Source organism: Monodon monoceros, unplaced genomic scaffold (genome assembly GCF_005190385.1).
Source record: "Monodon monoceros isolate NGI ecotype Baffin Bay Population unplaced genomic scaffold, NGI_Narwhal_1 Super_Scaffold_9, whole genome shotgun sequence".
Lineage (NCBI taxonomy): Eukaryota > Metazoa > Chordata > Mammalia > Artiodactyla > Monodontidae > Monodon > Monodon monoceros.
The window spans coordinates 53,041,661-53,063,593 of NW_021703786.1; the positions used below are offsets into that span (position 1 = coordinate 53,041,661).

Consider the following 21,933-nt stretch of genomic DNA (forward strand, 5'->3'; position numbering starts at 1 on the left):
TGCTCACATGAAGCAGCAACTCTGCAGTAGAAACTTGAGCCCAGGCTGTGGAACAGGCAAACCCAGTTCAGACCCCTTATCTGCCACTTTCCTCCTGTATGAACTAGGATGATTCACTTTGCCTCTCAGCCTCAGTTCCTTCACATACAAAGTGTAAAATATTGATTCCAGGCATAAAAGGCGCTGCTCTGGGTGGAAGACAGCCCCCTAGGAAGTCCTGCCTGACCCATGGAGGGTGCTCAGTAAATGTGATGCCCTCCCCTGGTCCCAAGACCAGGCAGCTACTCTGGGGCTGCCCAGGAGCCCTGGGGTGCTGGCCAGGCCAGGCTCCCTGCCCCTGTGTGCCTGACTGGTCAGGGAGGTAGGGGCAGGTGAGCCGAGCACAGCAGGCATTGTCATGGAGCGCTCACACACCCTGGCCCGGTCCTGGGCCAAATCACCAGAGGCCAGGGATTCCTGGCTGCCCTCCATCCATAAAGTCCTCCTATACCGGCTCTACCTGAGGTCCCCAAATTGCCCATTGAACACCCCACCCCTCCGAACATCAGTGCTCAGCCCAGGTCAGGAAGAAAACATTGTGGGTGGGTGGCACCAATCCTCCCTGAGGAGTGAGTGGCTGACAGGCCCAGCTCTCCTGAGGCCTTTATGAAAAACCTAAAGAAGTCCCAGGGCTCCTTGTCACCTCTCCCTGCCCAACCCCAGGCCCCAGTTTTCCCAGGCCCAAAGGAAGGGAGTAGACACTGTAGCCCATCTTTTTTTTTTTTTTAATAAATTTATTTACTTATTTTTGGCTGTGTTGGGTCTTCGCTGCTGCGCTCAGGCTTTCTCTAGCGAGCAGAGAGCTATGCTTTCTCAAAGCGAGCAGGAGCTATGCTTTGTTGCAGTGCGCAGGCTTCTCATTGCAGTGGTTTCTCTTTGTTGCGGAGCACAGGCCCTAGAGCACTCAGGCTTCAGTAGTTGTGGCACATGGGCTCAGTAGTTGTGGCTCGCGGGCTCTAGAGCAGAGGCTCAGTAGTTGTGGCACATGGGCTTAGTCGTTCCGCGGCATGTGGGATTTTCCCGGACCAGGGCTCGAACCCGCGTCCCCTGCATTGGCAGGCAGAGTCTTAACCACTGCGCCACCAGGGAAGTACCCTGTCAGCCCATCTTAATCTTCTCCAGGACCCCCTCCCACTCTAGGCTCTTCCCTTCTGAGCGGTGAATACTTCTGGGTCTAGAGGTCGGGTTTTGGAGCTGCGCTTTCCATCATGGTAGCCACCAACTACATGTGGCGATTTAAATGTAAATTCATGAACATGAAATCAAATTTAAAATTCAGTGTCTTGGTCTCACCAGCCACATTTCAAGGGCTTATTAGCCATGTATGGCTACTGATTACCATGACAGACGTGCAGACATAAAACATTTCCATCATCATGAAACGTTCTATGAGACAGCACTGCACTAGGGCTGCATGGCCTCTGCGTTTGAATCTGACACATCCAAACTGGTAACTTGGGAACTGCCCTTCCCTGGGTCCCAGTTTCTTCACCTATAAAAGTTCATATCTCAGAGTTATTGTGGGGGGATAAATGAGTTAATTCTGGTAAAGCACCTTAGAATGGTGCTAGGTGTATGGTAAATTCTCAGTAAACAGTGGCGTTCAGTATTTTTTTCACAGAGCCCTTTGTGGCTCACCAGATCCTGGAATGTGATACTTTTTCCATTTTACTGATGGGGAAATGAAGGTTCGGGATGGGGAAGTGATTTGTGCGGAGGGACCAATTAGCCTGTTAGGGGCGGGACCAGAACAGGTGGGCTGACTCCTGGGTGTTGCCTGCTCTACCCCCATTACTCCCTCCATCGGCAAGAAGACCCCAACGCTGGAGATGCCGAAGCCCAGGGTTACCCACCCACCCCCAACCTAGTACAATGGGGGAGGTAGCTGTTCCTGGCAGCTCAGGAAGCAGCATCTGTCGCTGGAGGCATGCACACAGATGGCAGACAGCCCCAAAAGTATTGGAGGGTTCACTCTTCAGAACAGTTGGGCCAGATGCTCCTTGAGCCCCAAAATCTTGAGTTCTAGCCCTGCCCCAAGTTTACTGTGTGACCTGGGAAACCTCTCTGGATTCTGTTTCTTCCTGTGTAAATGAGGGAGGGATGAGATGCACACAGAGGCTACAAGGGCTCAGATTCTGGGGACTAGCCACTTCCTTGCCTAGGACCCAGCCAAGAGGAGGTGCCCCCATTCGCATTTGTACTCCAGATTTAACCGAACTGCCAGGAGTTGGCCAAGAGAGGGTAGTAAGAGGGTGAGATGGGGGATGGTCAGTGGCAGGGGAAGAGAGGGTAGTCTGGGGTTGCAGGGCCCACCAGCTTGTGCTGATAGACACTCTTCACCAGTTGCCAGTTGGGGCTGTGCTGGGGCACTGCCAAGGGTTGGCTGCCCATCTTCTCCCTGCAGGACACACCTCTGCCCACCCCTGCCCTCCCCTGCCCACGCCTCCTGGCCAAGGGCCAAGCACTTTGGGGAGCAGGGTGCCTTCCAAGTGTGCAGACAGGCAGAATCCTGGCTTGGAGAGTGTGTCCCCTGAGCCCACCTTCAATGTACCTGGCACCAGGGGTCAGCATTTGTGGGCAGAGATGCAGGAAGAGAGATGCCTTGTGCTAGATCCTTGGCCATGGACAAAGCTGTACGTGTGCTGAGGGCCTACCAAGAAGTGCCCCCAGGAGATCAGAGGAGAGAACTATTGTCACCCACTGGGCCAGGCAGGGATGGCTCCCTCAATCCCAAGTGGGGATTGGAGCTGGATCTGGTAGGATGGGGAAAGTTTAAAGAGACAAAGTAGTGAGCAATAGGGAAGAAGGGGGAAGGCACCTGTTCTGGCAGAGAAGTTCCCTTTGAGTGTATCTGCCGCACTCAAACCACTGCCCACCCTAACCACAGGCCCTCCAAGACACCACCAGGACTCCTCCCCCATCACCGCAAGGTGCAGTGCTCCCAGCAAGAGTGCCCTAGGATAGTGACGGCCAGGCTGGTGGGGAGATAGTCAAGAGGTACAGCTGCGGGCCAGTGGGAGCAGTAGACTGAGCTGAGCTATGGAGCGGCTGAGCTCTGGGTTCTAGTCCCAGGCTTGCCACGCATTGGCTGTGCAACCTCGCAACTTACTTAACCATTCTGGGCCTCAGTGTCTCTGTCTCTTGGGAGGATATCTGATTACGTGTGAAACTGCTGAGTGCATGCTTAGCACATGAGCACTGAGTAATGGTAGCTGCCTGGCTGCAAACCACAGGAGGCAGAACGTGTCCATTCTGCCTCTGCCATACCTTTTGGGTGATCTTGAAGAAGCCACACCCCCACTCTAGGCTTCAGTTTCCCCATCTGTTGTATAGGGCTTATATTGCCTTTTCTGTTAATACAAGTAGTCGACAGCAGCAAACCTACCTCAGACACAGGGATACTGTGGGGTAATTATTTCAGTAGTAGAACATGGAATCAGGCCTCAGGGGCCCTATGTGGCCCTGCCAGCCTCCAGCTGGGGACCCTCAATTCAGGAGGTAGGCCTGGGCCCAGTGGAACCATGGCTGTGGAGACCAGGCTCTGGCTCTGGGGGGCCCAGGTGCTCTTACTCCAGGAGCCTCTCTTCCCTCCCTCGGGCTCTGGGATAAAGGGGGTCCACAGGGGCCAGGCCCTCACTAATTCCCTATTAAAACTTGAAAGGGGCCAGAGAACCTCCAGAATAAACTCATTAGCTTTTATGGGATAATAAATGGATCCCATTAAATACTCATTCTCCCTATGCTGGGCCAGCCTAACCTCCAGAATCCTGAGGGGTAGCTCCCTGCCCACTGTATCCCCCAGGTTCCCCCTGTACCCACCTGCAGTCATGCTCCCCTCAGCTGAAAGCTGGTGCTGCCACAAGTTGGGGATCAAGCCTGACCTTTCTGAGAACTGTGGGGTCCCCTTCCTGTGCCAGCCGCTAAGGCCAGCAGGTCCCCCCGCCCTTGCAGAGGACAGGGTGGGGCTGGCCGTTGGGAGGATGGGCCTGTCTCTAGATGGCCCTCACCAAACCCAGGAGGTCCCCACTCCACAGATGGAGAAGCAAAGGCTCGAGTGGGCAGCCCCCTGCCCAGTCACACCGCTAGTGAGACATAGATTGGGGATTGGAACCTGAGGTTTTTCTTCTGTCTGGAGCAGAAAGATCTGCAGACACAACAGCACTAAGCAGACAGCCCGCCTGGGCCTGAGGTGGCATCTGGAGTGTGTTGCCTGGTGCAGCATTTGCCCCAGGCAGGGACCACCACCCTCCGCCATTGTCTCCACACAGACCAATTCCAACTCCTCGGGCCCGCAGGGGCAGTGACCCTTGGCAACGTCCTGGGCCTCACTGAGCCTCAGTTTCCCCAGCTCTCAGACAGGGACAGAACACCTACCCAGCTGGATGCTATGAAGAAGAGTCCCCAGTCGTTGTGGCTTTCCCTAAACAGAAGCTAGCACCGCGCCCCATCTAGATCCCAGTCTGTGCAGGTGGAGCACTGGGCCCCCTGTCTCCACCCTCACCCAGCTGGGCCCAGGGGAGGAGCGGGCGGGGCAGGCGGCTTTCCCTGGGAGGCCCCGGTGGGGGCTAAGAGGAGGGGGCTTCCAATCCCAAGAGGGGCCACAGGGGGGCGGCGCGGGCCGGGAGGCGGAGCGGGAGAGAATCCACTGGGGAGGCATCCTGAATGGCTCATTAGTGCCGATGAAAGCCTTTTTTCATTTCGTCTAAATACTTTAAACAGGGCTCCCTCCGATGTCTATTTGCATAGCTTGAGAGCTAATGCGGGGGGAGGGCCCAGGAGGCGGCGGCGGGGCCCACCAGGGCTGGGGGCTGCCGGGAAGCTCCGCGGCAGGAACGGCGACAGGGTGGTGTGGGAGCCGAGGGGTGTTTCCCAGTCCCAGCCCACCTGGAGGACGCGGCCACCGGCCCCCGTGGGAGCAGCAACCCAGGGTGTGCATTCCTGCGTTTCGGCACTGGCACCGGGCAGGTGGGGATCGTGGGGGGCTGTTTTGCTGTGGGCCACTGTCCCCCACATACATGCCAGCCTCGGAGGCGGCTGCCCTTTGCGCAGCGCGATGCAGTATTATCCTCATTGTACAGCTGAGGACGCTGACGTGCTCGAGGTCACACACACTGCCACACAACAGGGGACATGGTCGCCTAGAAAGGAGAGGCCTCACCCGGGCCAGCTTCTCCCAACCCTAAAGGCCTGCTCAGTGCTGCCCTGGCAGGGGGCTGCCCCCCTCGGAGTGTGGCCTCTCCCTCTGTAGTCCCCGCCACCAAAAAAAAAAAAAAAAAAAAAAAACAACAAACAAACAAAAAACCCCTGCTATTTAGAACAAAAAGATTCTCACAGAACCTCTCCAAACTGCCCGTTTTACACCTGAGGACACAGAGGTGACTTGCCCAGGCTCACTTGACTTTTAAGTGGCAGAGCTGACATTTACACCCCAGTGTATGTGTGACTTGGCATGCCCGCCCTGCGGAGCAGTGTCCTCGGCTTCTGGTTTGAGTCCCAGACTCAGGTGTGCTTTGGACACAGAATGGGGGCTCCCTGGGTCCCAGCCAGAAGGTTTCCTGAGGGCCCAGCTCAGCTCAGCCTCAGCTCAGGTCCCAGATGCCGGAAACTCTGGCCTCAGCTCCACTTCTAACCTGCATAAGACCGTGGACAAGTCCATTCCTCTCTCTGGGCCTTAGTTTCCTCAACTGGCTAGAGGACTGTCTGCTGGGTAGCCCCAGTCCCCTCCTCCTGTGAGGCAAGCTAGTGTTCTGGAAAGACTAGGGCTTTGTGAACCAGATCAACATAGGTTCAAATCCCAGCTCCACCTTTGTGTGACTGGACAAGTCCTCACCTTACCTTTCTAAGCTTCAGGTTCTTTTTCTGTAATGTGGGAATAAGATTCCCACCTCACAGACTCGTAGTGTCAATTAAATAATCCAAGATACGGGAACGGCCCAACTCAGTGTCTGGCACACATTAAGGTGCCTGATGAGACTGGGCATTTGGGTCTCTGACACCTCCTGCTGCTTCCCCTGCATCACACTCCCCGTTTGTCAGTCTCTACACCTTTGGACTCAGTCAGCCCAGGCAGAGAGAGCCCCAGGAACCTGGGGAGGGGGCTCACAGGGCCTCAGGGTTCCATCAGAATCATCCAGGGTGTCTGGAGATGCCCTTTCCCTGGAAATGGCTTGTCTCCCAGAGATTACCTTACCCTCTCTGATAGTGGGTAGCACCCTCCAGGGCCACGTGGCAGCTGATTTGCTCGTTTGATATGCTATCTCGATCCCACTTAACCAAGTGCTCAGCCCCCCCAGATAACACAATCAGTGCAATCGACAGTGACGGGAGGTGCCCATTAACTCTGCTCCATTGCCCAGCACCCACCTGGCAGCCAGCGGGAGGAGCTGTGCCCGCTACGGTCCCTTCCTGAGACAGAGGCACTCCCTCTCCCAGTGAAGACTTCCGCAGGTGCCTACCCTGGGAGCCTCTGCTACATCTCTTCTTGGGCAACCCTGGAAGGGGACACTGGAACCCTAAGGCTCCAGTCTATGTGATGAGAAAGGCTCTTCTTCCTTGTCATATGCTATGATCACTCTCAGGTAACCTGGCAAAGACCGTGTGACATCTGGGGGCTGGGCAAAGAGAATAGCCCTGTGCTGGCATGTCAGAGGCACTCCCTGGACCCTCCACCACTGACTCAGATGAAACACACGGGACACTGCCAGACCGTCTGCTCCAGGGGATATGGGTCTGGCTGGGCATCTAGTTTGGACACTGTGTTGTCAGTGTCTGGTACAGAATGCCAAGGCACAGATGGACTCCTTTAGTGAACATCTCAGGAGATAGGGGTTGGGCCTCGTTCCTCAGGGCTTTGGGGCCCCAAGGCCCCTCTGACCCAGAGCAGTGGAGAGCCCTCTGACCTGCACCCCCCTCCCTCACGCCAATTTCCTCCCTCCTCCCAATTGTCTGACACATCAGAGCTACCATGGTCTCCTGGACAGAATGTAGGCCATCTGCCGCTTCCTCACGCCTGCCAATCCATGGGGTGGGTGTGAGCCTGTGGAATGACAGCCCCACCATCGGATGTGCAGAGGAACCAACCTTCTCCTTGCAAACTCTGTTATCTCACGCTGGCTGTGTTTCCCTTCAAATCTTCATGCAGCCATTTTGAGAGCTGTTAAAATCAGAATATCTTCCCAGCCTTCTCCAAACTGGCAAAATTCTATGTGAAGTGAATCTGGAGCCAGCATCCATTGACCTTTTTCTGGCAGTCAAGGATCTGGGGAGCCTAGTGGGCCACAGGCAGAATATGCATCATCTCTTCAGCTGTGTGTTTAAATAAGTCAATGCAATCAACAGCATAGCAACCTCAGACCAGTAACAGCAAATAAGTTTCTTCTTCCATAGCCTATCTAATCAATTGGTAGTGGCTGCCTGGATAACTGTGTTAAGAAGGATTCTGAAGCCCCATGTGGCCTCAGCAAGAAATAACCAAAATTGGTTAATAATGTCTACCATGGATTGGGGGAGGAGGGGCTTGTAGCATGCAGATGACCCTACTTTAGATCCTGCCCTAGATGGCCCCTGGCTTGTGTCAAAAGAAAGATAAAGAAAATTCAGAGAGGCACAGCAAATGGGAAAGGGAAGTAATATTATCTCAGTTAATCCTATAAAAGGAACCCTATTTTACAGATGAGAAAAATAAGGTTCGGGGAGTTTGTTATTTGCCCAAGGTCACACAGTCCCATGGTGATGGATTTGAAGCTACATCTGCCTTACTCCAGAGTTTACATCTGCCTTACTCCAGAGTTTAGCTTTTGTAGAAGGACAAAAAAGAGAGAGAGAGAGACAAAAGAAATTATTTTCTGAAAAGTGAGAGAAATAGGGCATAATGGGACCCCAACAAAAATGTCGTCATGTGTCCGTGAAGGAATCCAAATATATGAAGCATTTCCTGAGACTAATGACCAGGTTCATTGAGAACAGAAAGTGAACTTGAATGCAATGCCCTGTAATCTCAGGCAGAAAAGTCACACTGGTGGGGGATGGCACTCTTGCTAAGGGTGTCATCTCCCGTCTTCAATTACCTGGTCGTTGACTTTGAGCAAGTCATTTCCTTTCTTTGACCTTGTTTCGTCATTGGTAAAATAAGGCCTTTGAGCTACGTTAGGGATGAGAAATATTTGTTCGTCATGTTGGTCTGAGGTATCAGGCATGGCTGCCTAGAGTGCTGTGTTGAGAAGGATTCTGAGGCCGAATCTGAGAACAGCCAGGAAATAGTGCAATGATAGATTAGTAATGTCCACCTCTGGTGTTGGAGGAGAAGGGATATCTCATGTGCCATCCTTAAAGTATGTGATATCATCTCACTTCCAGCTCTAAAATTCTATAGCTCCATGATTTTCAACCATGAGGACACTCCCCAAGGCTCTATGTTAAAAGAGAGGTGGGGGCTTCCCTGGTGGCGCAGTGGTTGAGAGTCTGCCTGCCAATGCAGGGGACACAGGTTCGTGCCCCGGTCCGGGAAGATCCCACATGCCGCGGAGCGGCTGGGCCCGTGAGCCATGGCCGCTGAGCCTGCGTGTCCGGAACCTGTGCTCCGCAATGGGAGAGGCCACAGCAGTGAGAGGCCTGCGTACCGCAAAAAAAAAAAAAAGAGAGGTGGGTCTCCTACTGCCTGGACTAGGTGTGATGCTGCTCACTGTGGGGCAGGAGGAGAACCTCTGATCATCTGTTACTATTTCAGGACTTTCCTCGGAGGCCCCTACAGTGGGGGAAGAGCAGGCCCCAGGCATGGAGGAGACGGATGGGGAGCTGACAGTGAACCCCACACCTGAGCAGCCAGAACGAGGCATCCACTTTGTCACAACGGCCCCTACCCTGAAGCTGCTTAACCACCACCCCCTGCTCGAGGAATTCCTACAAGAGGGGTTGGAGGAGGGGAAGGCAGAGCTGAGGCCAGCACAGCCCTTCCGGCCTGACCCACCTACACCATACACCCCGAGTCCCCTTCCCCTTCTGGCCAAGCAGGACAGCCGCCCCGTCTTCACCAGCCCCACTCCAGCCATCGTGGCAGCACCTACTCAGCCCCAGTCCAGGGAAGGACCCTGGAGCCTGGAGTCAGAGCCCTCTGCACTTCATATCACAGCTCCCCTACCTCCAGGGCCCAGTATGGCAATGCCCACCCCAGGCCCAGCAGAGAGGCCCAATACTACACCCCCTAGCAGGGCATGGACTCCGACCCGAGAAGGTCCTGGAGACGTAGGCAGGCCCTGGGCTCCAGAGGTCATGTCGCAGACCACAGGGCTTGGGATTGAGGGGACCGTCACCACCTCTACGGCTTCAGGAGATGACGAGACCGCCACCACCAGCACCATCATCACCACCACCATCACCACAGTCCAGCCACCAGGTCAGCTACTTGAGGGCTTGCAGATCTAGAGATGCGAATGGGGGAGCTGAGGGGCCCCTGAATTCCTCCCTCTCTGTCACTGCACTGGCCTGCCTTGCCCTTGGGAACCAGACAGACCCAGCTTCAAATCCTGATTGGAAGCAACTACAGCAGACCTTAGAAATTTTATCTCACCTCCCTGAGCCTCATCTGTAAAACGGCAATAAGACCTACCTCATTGAGCCACTGCCAAGAACTGAAATAAGATTGCACACAGTAGGTGCTCAAGAGAAAGGGGTCCCCTGCTTTTAACAGGGTAGTAGACCTCCCAAGGGGTGAGCTTCACCACACACACCCACACACACGCACACACACAAACACACACAGGTCAGCCATAGTTGGATCCACTTTGCCAGAGCTGGGTTTAGCCTTATGTCTCCTCCTGCCTCCCAGGCCCTTGTAGCTGGAATTTCTCAGGCCCAGAGGGCTCTCTGGACTCCCCCACAGCCCCCAGCTCACCCCTTGATGTCGGCCTGGACTGTTTCTACTACATCTCCGTCTATCCTGGCTACGGTGTGGAAATCAAGGTGAGTGACCTGGATTCGGCAGGGGCAGAACTGGGGCTAGTGTGTTATCTTTCCGGAAAGGTGCTGGCCATGGGGGCGGGGGATTGGGTAGAGATGTGCAGGGTCAGCAGTTGGACAGGGACCTAGGGCCAGGACTGGGCAGTGGGCCTAAAACATGGTTGGATTCTGCCCTGCGCCTCAGGGAGTGAAGAGGTTCCTGCTCCCGCGCAGCGATGCCTAGGCTGAGAGGGGCTGCTGGAGAAGCACGTGTGCCTATCCTCTTCCCCCAAGGGTTTAATCAGGAGCTCAGGAGAGCCTGAGGAGGGGCTCTAGCCTCGATGGGCACGGGATTGGGTGAGCATCTGAATCCATGCGTCTGAGTTGAAAGAACCCAGGGTGGCCTTGTTGGACCTGTGAGAGCCGTGGAGCCTCACTCACTCATATATTCACTCGCTCATGTATTCACTTACTCTTTCCCTTCAGCAAATACTCCCTGAGTAGCTCCTCTGGGCCAGGCCCTGTGCTGGCTCCTGGGATGCAGAGGTGGGAAGAAAGACATGGCCACAGCATCAAAGGTGACCAGCTGCTGGGAGAGCCAGACCTAGTGCCCAGCCCCCTGCCCCCTACCTTCCTGGGCCATCTCATCCCTCCCTTGGCATTAAGGCTCCCTCTTAATCCCCAAACCTGAGCCTGCAGGTCCTCATGGCTGTTCCACAGGCTCCACCACCTCCACAGGCCCCAAACCCAACTCTTCCTTTTTGTTCCCCCAAACATGCTTGCCACCCTACTCCTGTCCTCAGAGACTGACCCCAACCAGTCAGAAACCTAGAGCAGGGCCACCACGGTGCATTGTAGATGGCATCCCTGGAGCTGGGTGACTAGAGGCACCTTGGCCCTTCCCTCTCCCTGTTCCACCAGCTCCCTGATGCCCAAGTTCTATCACCATGACACTCCCCCAGACTCAGATCTACCTGCTGCTCCCCCTCTATCCCAACCCCCACGTGGTCCAGCCTCTGTCATCCGTCCCCTGATGCTGTAGTGGATGCCTCACTGGTCACTCCACTCACGCTTGCCCCCATTACCATCCTCCACCCACACTGCAGTCATTTTTCTCAAATGAAATTGATCCTACCTCCCACATCTCCCCCAAGGGCCTCTAAATCAAGGCCAGTGCCTCTGGGCCCATCTCTAGCCACTTCTTCCCTTGTTCTCTACTCCTGCTTTGCACTAAACGGCTTGCAGCTAAGGGAATGGGTCAAGCGCACTTTCCCCACAAGCCCCGGTTTCACCTACTGGTCCCTTTGCATGGAAGAGTCATCCTCCTATCTCCTCCCCTAGGACTCAACCCTGGCATCACTTTTTCTGGGAATTCTCTCCTGATCCCCAAAGCCTGGGGCATCCCCCATCCTCGCTCATCACGCTGTCTCCTATGGGTCTGTTTATAGCTGTCATCTCCCCAGCTAGACTGTAAGCTCCTTGAGGGGTGCCTTGGTGTACACGGCCCAGACTGGGTTCTCCATGGGCTGACTGAATGAGTGGACAAATGAATGGAGGTGGGGAGGAATGAGGTGACATTTAATGTGACTCTGGAGACTGAATGGAGGTGGAGAGGAGAGGCATTCAGCCCAGTTGAGGGAATCAGGGCGGTGACTGAGGAGCCCAGGGAAGGGGCAGAGGAGGAGTCCAGGGAAGAGGACAGCTCTGCCTATCCCCCGTTCCCGGCCTGCTCCCCACGCATCCCGAAGCCCCTGGATCTGGGCCTAAAGCTAGCTCATCTGTCCCGGGGCAGCACCCTCAGCCCTGCCCTCTGGGAATGTCAGGTCCAGGTCTCTGAGCCAGGCCCTGCGGAGGGGGACATTCTCCCAGCACTGGTGGGCCCCTCCCCTTCTTTCTCTAACTGTTTGCTCCTGTTCTGTCAAGCCCTGTGCCCCTCGCTCTGGTCTGACTGGGAGGGTAATTAGGAACAGCCACCCCACCTCAAGCCATTAGCACTCAGTGCCGCTTAATTAAGGTAATTAATGTAAAATCATCACCTAATGAGTGGTGGCACTGGCTGTGGCTCACCAGGTGGAAGGCACCAGCTGCAGGTGTGGGGAAGGGGGTGGGAGGGGGCAGATGCCAGGCTGGCTGCCCCTCTGCAGGCCTGGGCTGGTTCTACCCCCAAGCCTACCATCCCCACCGACGCCCACTAGGCCAGGCCAGGCCCAGTCCCGAAGAATGGGCCGGGCCCATTCTCTCCACAATGAGGCAAGATGCTGCCTCTGCCTGCCCTGGCCCTGGCCCAGGCACAAGCCCCACCCTGGATACCCACCCTCTCATGGAAGCCCCCGGAAGCCCCGGAAGCCCCGTGTCTGTTGTCTGGTTCTGCCACATTTTTTTTTATCAAATGTAAAAGCCGTTACCAGGCAACCTTGAGAGGAAGACCTGCCACAGCCCTGGATTGCTGTCAGGAAACATAGCAGGCAGATGAGGGCCCCGCCCTCTACCGTACCACCACTGGGCAGAGTCCTTGGGGACCCTGTCGGCCCTGATGGCTGGAGAGCACCTGAGGCCATGGCAGGGAGGGCTGGGTGGGGAGGGACAGAATCATCAGGGCTGAAGCAGGGTTTAAGGTTCTTCCATGGCCAGTTCCAGCAACCTCTGCTCCTATCTAAGCCTCCTGGCCACACCACACAGGCCACTTGGGGACCTAAAGAATTAATGACACTGCAGACCAATACCCAATGGGTAGTTGAAAAACTGAGGCCATGAAGGAAAGGGAATTGCCCAAGGTCACTCCGTTAATCATTAACTAATGTTTTGTTTTTTTAATTAATTTATTTATTTATTTATGTTTGGCTGCATTGGGTCTTCGTAGCTGTGCGCGGGTGTTCTCTAGTTGCGGCGAGCGGGGACTACTCTTTGTTGCAGTGCACGGGCTTCTCACTGTGGTGGCTTCTCTTATTGTGAAGCATAGGCTCTAGGTGCGCAGGCTTCAGTAATTGTGGCTCACGGGCTCCAGAGCGCAGGCTCAGTAGTTGTGGCGCACGGGCTTAGTTGCTCCACGGCATGTGGGATCCTCCCAGACCAGGGCTCGAACCTGTGTCCCCTGCATTGGCAGGCGGATTCTTAACCACTGCGCCACCAGGGAAGCCCTAACTAATGTTTTTTGATGAGTGAATTTGTTCCACAAGTACAGATTGAGCAATTACTATGTGCCAGGCTCTGTACTGGGCACTGGAGACATGGATCTTCACAGTTAGTGAGGGAGACAGAAATCATAAATGGTGACCCCAAAAAAGAAAAAAAATGATGACCACAGAATGCACAGTGCTGTTGGGGATAGGAGTGGGAAGCACAGAGGACGGTAGGAATTCCAGGATAGGGCACACTCCACCATGGGGGGGCCAGGGGGGGTCAGAGAAGGCTCCGCAGAGGTGATGATACCTGCTCTGAAGCCTGAAGGATGAGAGGCCAGCAGCCAAGCCTCAGCTGGAAAGCAGCAGGTAAGGCAGACTGGCCCTTGAAGCCTGCCCAGGCAGTTTTGAACGGGTGACCTTATTGCCTAGGAGCAGGAGGTGGGCTTAATGGCTTCTGGATTGCACTCCTGCCAGAGGCTAGGCCTGAGTGCAGTGCCCTCCTGCCCAGGGCTGGCGGTTGGGCCAGGCCACGCTGTGCACTGGGGGCAAGACCGATGAGACAGCTGGAATGCCCAGGAGGCTGCCCACTGCTCCTTCAGGCTTGGGGAGGGCTTGTGGCTTCTTCCCATCATGGGTAAGCCCCTGCCTGCCCTTCCGTGAATTCACAGGGATGGCTCAGGGTAGGTGGAAGGGATGGAATCCAGGCAAGGGGGACTGGAGGAACCATGGGAGGAGAGGAACTTTTTTTGTTTTTCGTTTTGGCCATACCACGCGGCGTGTGGGATCCTAGTTCCCCAACCAGGGATCGAACCTGAGTCCCCCGCATTGGAAGTGCGGAGTCTTAACCAGTGGACCACCAGGGAAGTCCGGAACATCTTAAAGACCCAAAAATCTCACTCCTGGGCAGGTCAGCCTGACACCACGCTGCACCCCTGCCATGTGGCCACGGCTCTGGCTGAAGGCTGGGCCCCTGGGCAAGACCCTCTCAATCCCCTCCTTGTGAGGAACAGCCTCAGGGGCTCCAGAATCCCTAACAGCCCATCTCTCCATGGCTTAGACCACAGCCCCTCATAACCTGCTTCATCCCTGGCCCCCACCTCCCCTCAGGATGCTGCAGCTATCTGTGCCTTCTGAGGCCGAGGGTCTGTGCTGCCCGTAGGAAGAAGGCCAGGGCCAGCCCTCTGTGATGGGAAGAGGCTTGCCTATTTCAGCTGGGGATTGGACACTGGGCTAGGCTCTTTCTAGAGAGATCCAGAGAAGACCCTTCAGGGTGGGTGGGCATGGGCCCCATGGCCCATGAGGGTCCCATTTCCTCTCCAGGCAGCCAGCTCCCCTGAGAGCTCCAGGCCTTTCTGGGCCTGGCTCATGTCTCTCACTGTGCTTGGCATTCCAAGAACCTTCCCGCTGCCAGCCCCATCTTGGCTTGGCTGCTCTCTGTACCATCTGGAGCCTGGACACAGCTGCCCACAGTCCCTGCCCTAGTGCCCCAGATGGCCCCATTGGAACACTGCTCTCCCATGCCAGGCCAGCTGCCAGTTTGATAACCAGAACACCCTACCCTTCTAGGCCAGGTCAGGGCCAGGCCTGATATGGACGCAGGAGTAGGGTGGTGGGTCAGGGGGGTGAGATTTCTCAGCCAGCTCCTCTTTCTTGGCTCCTAGAAGGCTTATCTGAGGGGGGGTCACAAGGGAGCAAACAGGTCTAGCCCCAAGGATTTAGGCCCCTCTTCCCCTCCCTAAAGCAGACCCTACCCCATAAGTGTTTGTAGACAAGCATCAGTTAAGACAAGAGCATAGAAGCTGTCACATAGAGCACAGAAACTGAAAGTGGGGTTCCAGTCCTGGTTCTGCAGCCCATCTCTCAGTCACTGGGCTAAGCCCCTGGCCTTCTCTGGGCCTGTTTCCCTTTCTGTTAAAGGAGGTTGAACCAGGTGATGCAAAAGGCTCCTCCCAGCCAGTCCCTCTGAGTATGGCTCCTTTTCTGGGTGGGAAGCTCCCTCATAGCTCAGAATGGCAGTGGTATCTCAGACCCTTGACCCTAGCAGCTCAGAATCTGGGCTAGGGAGAGGGTGGCTCCCAGGTACAGTGCCTCCCAGGCAGAGCCCTGGCAGACCTGAGGTGAGGTGGGTCCACAGCCTGGGTGGGGCCCAGGTCTCTCCAAAAACGGGAAAGAGGACTGCTCATGCTGTGCCCACTCTGTGCTGAGCCCCGTACAGGTGGGATCTAACTTAACCCTTACAACCCCATGAGGCGGGTGTGATTATCCCATTTCACAGATGAAACTGGGGTTCAGAGGTGTCATGTGACTTGCCCAAGGGCCTATCAACTAGTCGATGATGGAGCTGGGAGTTGATCCAGGACTCAAGAGCCCCTATTCTTCCCTTGGCCCAGAAGATTGTCCTGTTGCAGAAAGAGAGTTCAGTTGGGAACAGTTGGAGAACTCCATCCCCAAATCCCCAGCCCCTTTTCTTAGCCCAGCCCTGCCTGCTCCTCTAGGAACCCCATCTGGAATTCTCCCAGTTTCGGGGGAGAGGCCTGGGATGCTTGCATGAAGACAAAGCACTGGACCAGGAATCAGGAGTCCTGGCCTGGAGTCTTGGCTTTGCCTTGGATTTACAGTGTGACCCAAAGAGGAGCTCTCAACTTCTCTGATTACGAGGTTCCCTTCTCTATAGACTGGAGGTAAACACAGCCTGCCCTGCCTCCCTTATTGAGGTTTTGTGAGATCTGTGAGGATAATGGGTGTGAAAGAGCTTTGAAAACTGTAAAGGATCTCATGGGAAGAATTGTGATTCTACTACTGTTGGAGTGAGGGAGCACATGTATGTGTGGGCATGTGTGCCAGGTCATGTGTTTGAGGGAGTTGTGTGCATGCGGTGGGTTTATGTCAGAGTACACACACAGGTGTCGGTGATCAGGAGAGTGCAGTGGAACAGGGGCCGTGGTCAGCTTCTGGGAGTGGGACTCAGGTACTGGGGGAGGGGCTTACACACAAGTCATCCCTGAGCTCATGGCCTGTGCAGGGTTGTACTAAGATGATTGTGTGCAAGGACTTGTGGCACCATCCTGTCTATGAGTCGCACCATTAGAGCATGTCCTAGAGACCGACTGGCAGCTTCCATGGGGACAGACAGGCCAGTCAAGGCTGATGGTCTGGGGTTGGCAGAGGGCAACCTGAATCCTCCCCACCTCCCATCCAGGAAGGGATCAACCCCCTCAAAGCAGCCATATTTCCTTCCTTGAACTGACCCCTGGTCTGCTGGAAGCTGGGCAGCGTTAGACAGCCCAGAGTCCTGTGGGAATTGTACTCAGCTCCCTCTGCTTCTGTCTTCCCCAGCCTGATCCCCAGCTCCCCTCTTGTCACTGGCTAGGGGTGTGGGAAGACAGCCCTCGTGAGCAGAGCTGACATTTCAATCTGTCTCCTGAGCCCTTCAGATGCCTGCAAATTACATCAAGACTTCATCACCCCCCTTGCCTAACACCAAGCCCTGTCTGGCCCCTGTCAGGCCTGTCCCTCAAACAAGTGACAAATTACATCTGGCCACTGTGGCAGGCCTGCAAGTGGGTGCTTGAAACCCAAGGGACTAGCGCTGCATAGACAGCCGTTGTGAGAATAGAGTACCTTCTGGATAAGAGCCCCAAGTAATCAGGCCCACTCCATTCCATGCTCTCATGGCAACCCCTGCCACCAGGCCAGCTTTGAGGGCCCATGCCTTCCCCAGATTGGAGGGGGACAGAGGTCTCAGCTCCCAGTTTTCTCAGCTTTACGGGCTTCTGGGGGGAAAGATGGCTCAACATCTTGAAAAAAGCCCAGTGTGGCCAAAAACCACCTCCCTGCTAAACCTGGCGGACCTGGGACCCAGGAATAAAGATGTCTAGAAATCTGTCTGCAGGTGACACCCCCATGAGGTTAGGAGGAAGGGAGCTGCCTTTGCCTCCAGCAAGGCCAGGCTCTGCTACTTAACACCTGTGTGACCTTAGCCTCTCCCAGCCTCTGTTTACTTAAGGGGATTTTACCACCCACCTTACAGAATTCTGGTGAGGATGAAATATCTGTAAATAGTACAAGGCTTGACACATTGTAGGCGCTCTGTGAATGGTAATTGTTGTTATTGCTGTTGCCACTGTTGCTGGCTAAAAAGCAGGGTCAGGAGCTGGAAGATAGGGGTCAAAAGGGTGTTTGTGGGAACTAGGAAAAATGCTAACTTCACGTCTACTTCTCCGCCTTCACTTCATTAGTAATTTCCCTGCGGTTATGTCCTCCCTTTCTCCTCCTCCCAGGCCGGCCCTGCCCCGTGAGGCGCTCTCAGCCCCACCTGCTCCACGTGCTCTCCCTGAGCCTGCAACCCCTCCACTCCCCGCTAGAGGATTCCTGCTGCAAGCATTCAGTCCCACTTAAGGCAGGATTATATGCTGCCTGGCATCTCTCGATAATTACAGATTCCACGTGTGTGTGTCTTGTTTGCCCAACTCTAGAATCACAGAATCTCCAAGTTTGAGGGGACCTCATCCAGCCTCCGCCTGCTGCAGGAATTCCCTGAGGAATGTCCCTGGCAGATGGTCCAGCAGCCTCCACCCAAATGTGCCCTGGAGGGGAGCTCCTCATGGAGAGGCTGCACATCTGCCCCAGCACCCTGCCTTGAGTTTTCTCTTCAGCCCCAAAGATTCCCTAGGCCTTTTCTCCCAGGCAGGGGAGTCTGCAGGGCACGTATGCTCTCACCACCCACAGTCTGAGGGGCCCAGAGCCTAGCGCAGCTGTGTCTTTGGACCTGGCTGGGCTCAGCGTGCTCTGTGCTTCTCAGTTTACAGAAATCTGCAAGGAATGTACCTCTAGCGACCCGCACATTCACCCTTTCCACACATCTTTATTGCAACTGGCCAGCGAAGAGGGCATTGTGACCCAAAATGCTACCTTTAGGCTTTATAAGAGAGACAGACGGTAGAGAGGCCTGAAGTAAAGGAACTGACTGGCCTGGCTTGGGAGGCAGAGGACGGTGGCCCTGAGACCTGAAAGAATGAGTAGCTTCAGCAGGAGAGGAAAAAACGGAAGGCATTCCCTGGGCTGGATCCTGCATATGCAAATGCCCAGAGGAGGGGAGTGAGGCACAGCCTGTGGCTGCAGTGAAGATAAGAGGCTGGCATAGCTGCTGAGGCCAACTGTGAGCTGGGAAGTTTGGACCTCTTCCTGTGTACAATCTGAAGTCACCAACAGGGTTTGGGTAGGAGAGAGACATGGTCCAATCTTGAGACAGCCAGGGCCAGGGAGATGAGTTGGGGATGGGAGGGGTGAAGGCCAGGTGAGGAACAATGGGTGGGGGGGAGGGTGGTAGGTAATCAGAGCCAAGATAGAGACAGAGGGATGGAGAGGAGGAATCAACTGAAATATTTGGGAGATAAGATTAGGAAGGATTTGGTAACTCACTGGATGCCACTTAACTAGCCCAGGAGGATAATCTGTGAAGGTCCTACCTCAGAGCAACATAGTAAGGACCTTGGAAACCATGTAGATCAATGCTTCGGAATCACCTTGTTAAAATGCAAAGGATGAGGACTTCCCTGGTGGCGCAGTGGTTTAGAACCTGCCTGCCAATGCAGGGGACACGGGTTCGAGCCCTGGCCGGGAAGATCCCACATCCCTTGAAGCAACTAAGCCCGTGCGCCACAGCTACTGAGCCTGCACTCTAGAGCCCGTGTGTCACAACTACTGAAGCCCGCGCGCCTAGAGCCCGTGCTCCGCAACAAGAGAAGCCCCCGCTCGCCGCAACTAGAGAAAGCCCGCGAGCAGCACCGAAGACCCAACACGGCCAAAAATCAATTAATTAATTAATTTTAAAAAGAGAGAAAGAAAAAATCAGAGATATAAAAAAAAAAAATGCAAAGGATGATTTAGTAGATCTTAGGTGGGGTCTGAGCTTCTGCATTTCTAACAAGCTCCCCGGTGGTGCTGATGCTGCTGGCCCAGGGACCACATTCTGAGTAGCAAAGATTCACACTAGGCATTTTATATGATGGAGAAAATGAAGCTCAAATAGTCGGCATACTTGTCCAAGATCACATGGTTAGGACTAGGTCCCAGACCTCTGGGCTCCCAATCCAGTGCTCCTTTACCAGGCCACACTAACACTTCCCCTCTGGGCAGAGTCTGTTGCTGTCCAATCCTTGTTGAATGAAGGCATGGAGCCCAGAGGATGCTCCAGGGATTGAAGGTCTAAGGGTGTTGGGGTGGTGGCAGAGGGGCCTGTGACCGCCAGAGGAAAGGACTGGAAAAAGAGGCCCAGAGAAGAGAGAACAGAAGGGTGGCTGGCACGTGGAGGGGCGTGGCATAAGGCTAGGCTGAGCAGTCAGCAGAGGCCAAGTTGGGCAGGGCCTCGAGGGCCACAGCAAGGAGTCTGGACTAGATACTATGGTCTTTGTGGGCTCACTGGAGAGCCACGGATGATTTAAATAAGGAAGCACCATGAGCAGCAACATATCAGGGCTATTCACTGGCTGCAGTTCAGAGAATATGAGGTGGAGGGAGAAGTGGGTTAAGCCCTGCAGGCAGGGAGGCTGGCAGGAGGCTGCTGCGAAGGTCTAGGTGAGCAATAACAGCGAGGACGGGGGAGGTAGCAGCGGGGATGAAGGGCAGTGAACAGAGTTGGGGGCCAGTTGACAGGAAGGAATGACGGATTTGATGTGGGGTATAAGGGAGGAGGAGAGATGCCAGTTTCTAACTTGGGCCTGCAGATGGATGGTAAGGTCATTCCCTGAGCTGGGGAGCCAGGGGAGCTGCCAGCTGGGGGAAGGGGGTGCTCAGTTTGAGGCAGGCTGGGTGTGAGAGGACAACAGAGGATGTTCAGGGGAAGCTGATGTTTAAGAGCCCACCTCGCTGGCCAGGCCCTCGGCCATCTAGTTCAACACACCAACTGCATCCCCACCTTACCAATGAGAAAACTGAGCCTAGAGCTTGAAGGGACAGGAAGCATTTGGTGTAGCTGAAAAGCTTTGGAAACAGACGTGTTTACAAATCCCACTTGTGCTAATCTCTACGTGACCTTGGATAATTTACTTGATATCTCTGAACTTCAGGTCCCATTTCACAGGGTTACTGGGAAGGTAAAATGGGCTCTTCCTGCACTGAAGTGCCTAGCTCAGGGCGGGGGGCTCCAATGCCCAAGGGGCACTGAGGATTGGCCATGCCCCTGGCCTGCAGGAGCCTGAGGGCAGCAGGGCTCAATCAGCAAAAAGAAGCCTGACTCTTCTGCTTTGCTCTGTTTATTCTATGGACAGGTCCAGAACATCAGTCTCCGAGAAGGGGAGACAATAACTGTGGAGGGCCTCGGGGGGCCTGACCCCTTGCCCCTGGCCAACCAGTCTTTCCTGCTGAGGGGCCACGTCATCCGCAGCCCCACCCACCAAGCGGCCCTGAGGTTCCAGAGCCTCCCACCACCCGCTGGGCCTGGCACCTTCCATTTCTACTACCAAGGTAGGCCTGGGTAGCTGAGGAAAATACCAGCCCAGACTGGCTGCCCTCCTGGGGATCTCTGGTGCTGTTACAGCCTGGGGGAAACATGGAGAGACTAGTAACATACAACTCAGTTGCCCAGGGAAGCTCTGTACAACTGGAGGTGAGTATTGCCCAACTGATACCTCCAGGACCTTCCCTGCTCCACCTACCACCCTGCAGAGAACTGGTCTCAAAGGGGGACTGACACGGGATCAGGCAGCCCCAGCTGTGTCCCTTGCCACTCATTCATTCATTCAGTCAGTAAACTTATCCTAGGCATCTGCTCCTTGCGAGGCCCGTGCTAGAGACTGGCAGTATTAAGATCCAGCCAAGTCCTTGCCCTCAAGGAGTTCAGAATCTCCTCAGGAGGCAGACACCTAACAGGCAGTAACAATAGAAGGCCTCTCCCCAAATGCAAGGGGGTCGAGGTCAAAGGGGCTTGATAGTGACCATCTAAAGGTCCTTAGCTACCAACCTGGCCTTCCTGAACTGCCTCACCTGGCCATGTCCCAGTCAGCTCAGAACACCGCTGGAAATAGGAGAGTGGCATGATGTAATAGGAAAATCACAGACTCAGGATATGGGCACATCTGTGTCTGAATCTCCTTCCCACTGGCTATTGACCTTGGACAAGTCATTTGACCTCTCTAACCCTCCTTTTCCTCTGTTGTAAAATGAGTCCAAAACACCTACTCCACAAAGTCATGGTAGGGATGAAACAAAATGGTGCATGTCAAGGGCTTAGCACACATCCAGAAAGAAACCGGAACTATGTTAAAGAGCTAGTAGGATGGGAAAGGGAGGAAAAGGGGTTTGGGACTCTATCGCTTTCCCATCGGTATCCCTGTTGGCCCCTTCTTCCCCAAAGTCTTCTTGATCCCTTGCACTGCTGTGACAAGGTAACCAGTTCAGACTGGGGAGTGCTAATGGGGAAATGATTGACATGAACAATTGGCTTGCATTGTCAGGGACCACTTCCGCAGCCCTGCCAGGAGCCACAATCACTCCTCTGGAGATGGGGATACTTGGACCCCTCCCCTAAGGAGTACTCACCCCTTCCTGGCCTCTCCACCTAAACTGAGGGAGCAATCTGGTGTGGCAACAGGGAGCCTGGTGGCCATCAGGGGCTGGCCAGGGGCTTGTCAGAGGCAAGGGGCCAGCTGAGGCAAGGGTGAGCGTCTAGGCAGCCCGACCAGCCTCCCTAACGGCTCATCAATCCTCCCTAGCAGTGGGCATAATCATACCACGGTAACCTTCTCTCTTGCTGCAAATTCCTTTGCACAAACCCCCAGACCTTCTCTCTGTTGGGCCAGACAAAGGTGGCTGAAAGGCAGCGAGTTGGAGGCCTGGCGAG

At 54.9% G+C, this 21,933-nt stretch overlaps 1 protein-coding gene across 3 annotated transcripts in view; it reads left to right on the plus strand.

Annotated features, from left to right (window-relative positions):
* Nucleotides 1-21,933, plus strand: part of SEZ6 (seizure related 6 homolog) — a 45,488-nt gene that overhangs the window by 12,006 nt on the left and 11,549 nt on the right. For all 3 annotated transcript variants that reach the window (XM_029212124.1, XM_029212122.1, XM_029212123.1), the window contains exons 2-4: nt 8,765-9,430; nt 9,863-9,996; nt 20,363-20,558. In XM_029212124.1, the coding sequence (XP_029067957.1) occupies nt 8,812-9,430; nt 9,863-9,996; nt 20,363-20,558 (949 nt within the window). In that variant the 5' untranslated portion in view covers nt 8,765-8,811. The remainder of the gene's footprint in view (nt 1-8,764; nt 9,431-9,862; nt 9,997-20,362; nt 20,559-21,933) is intronic.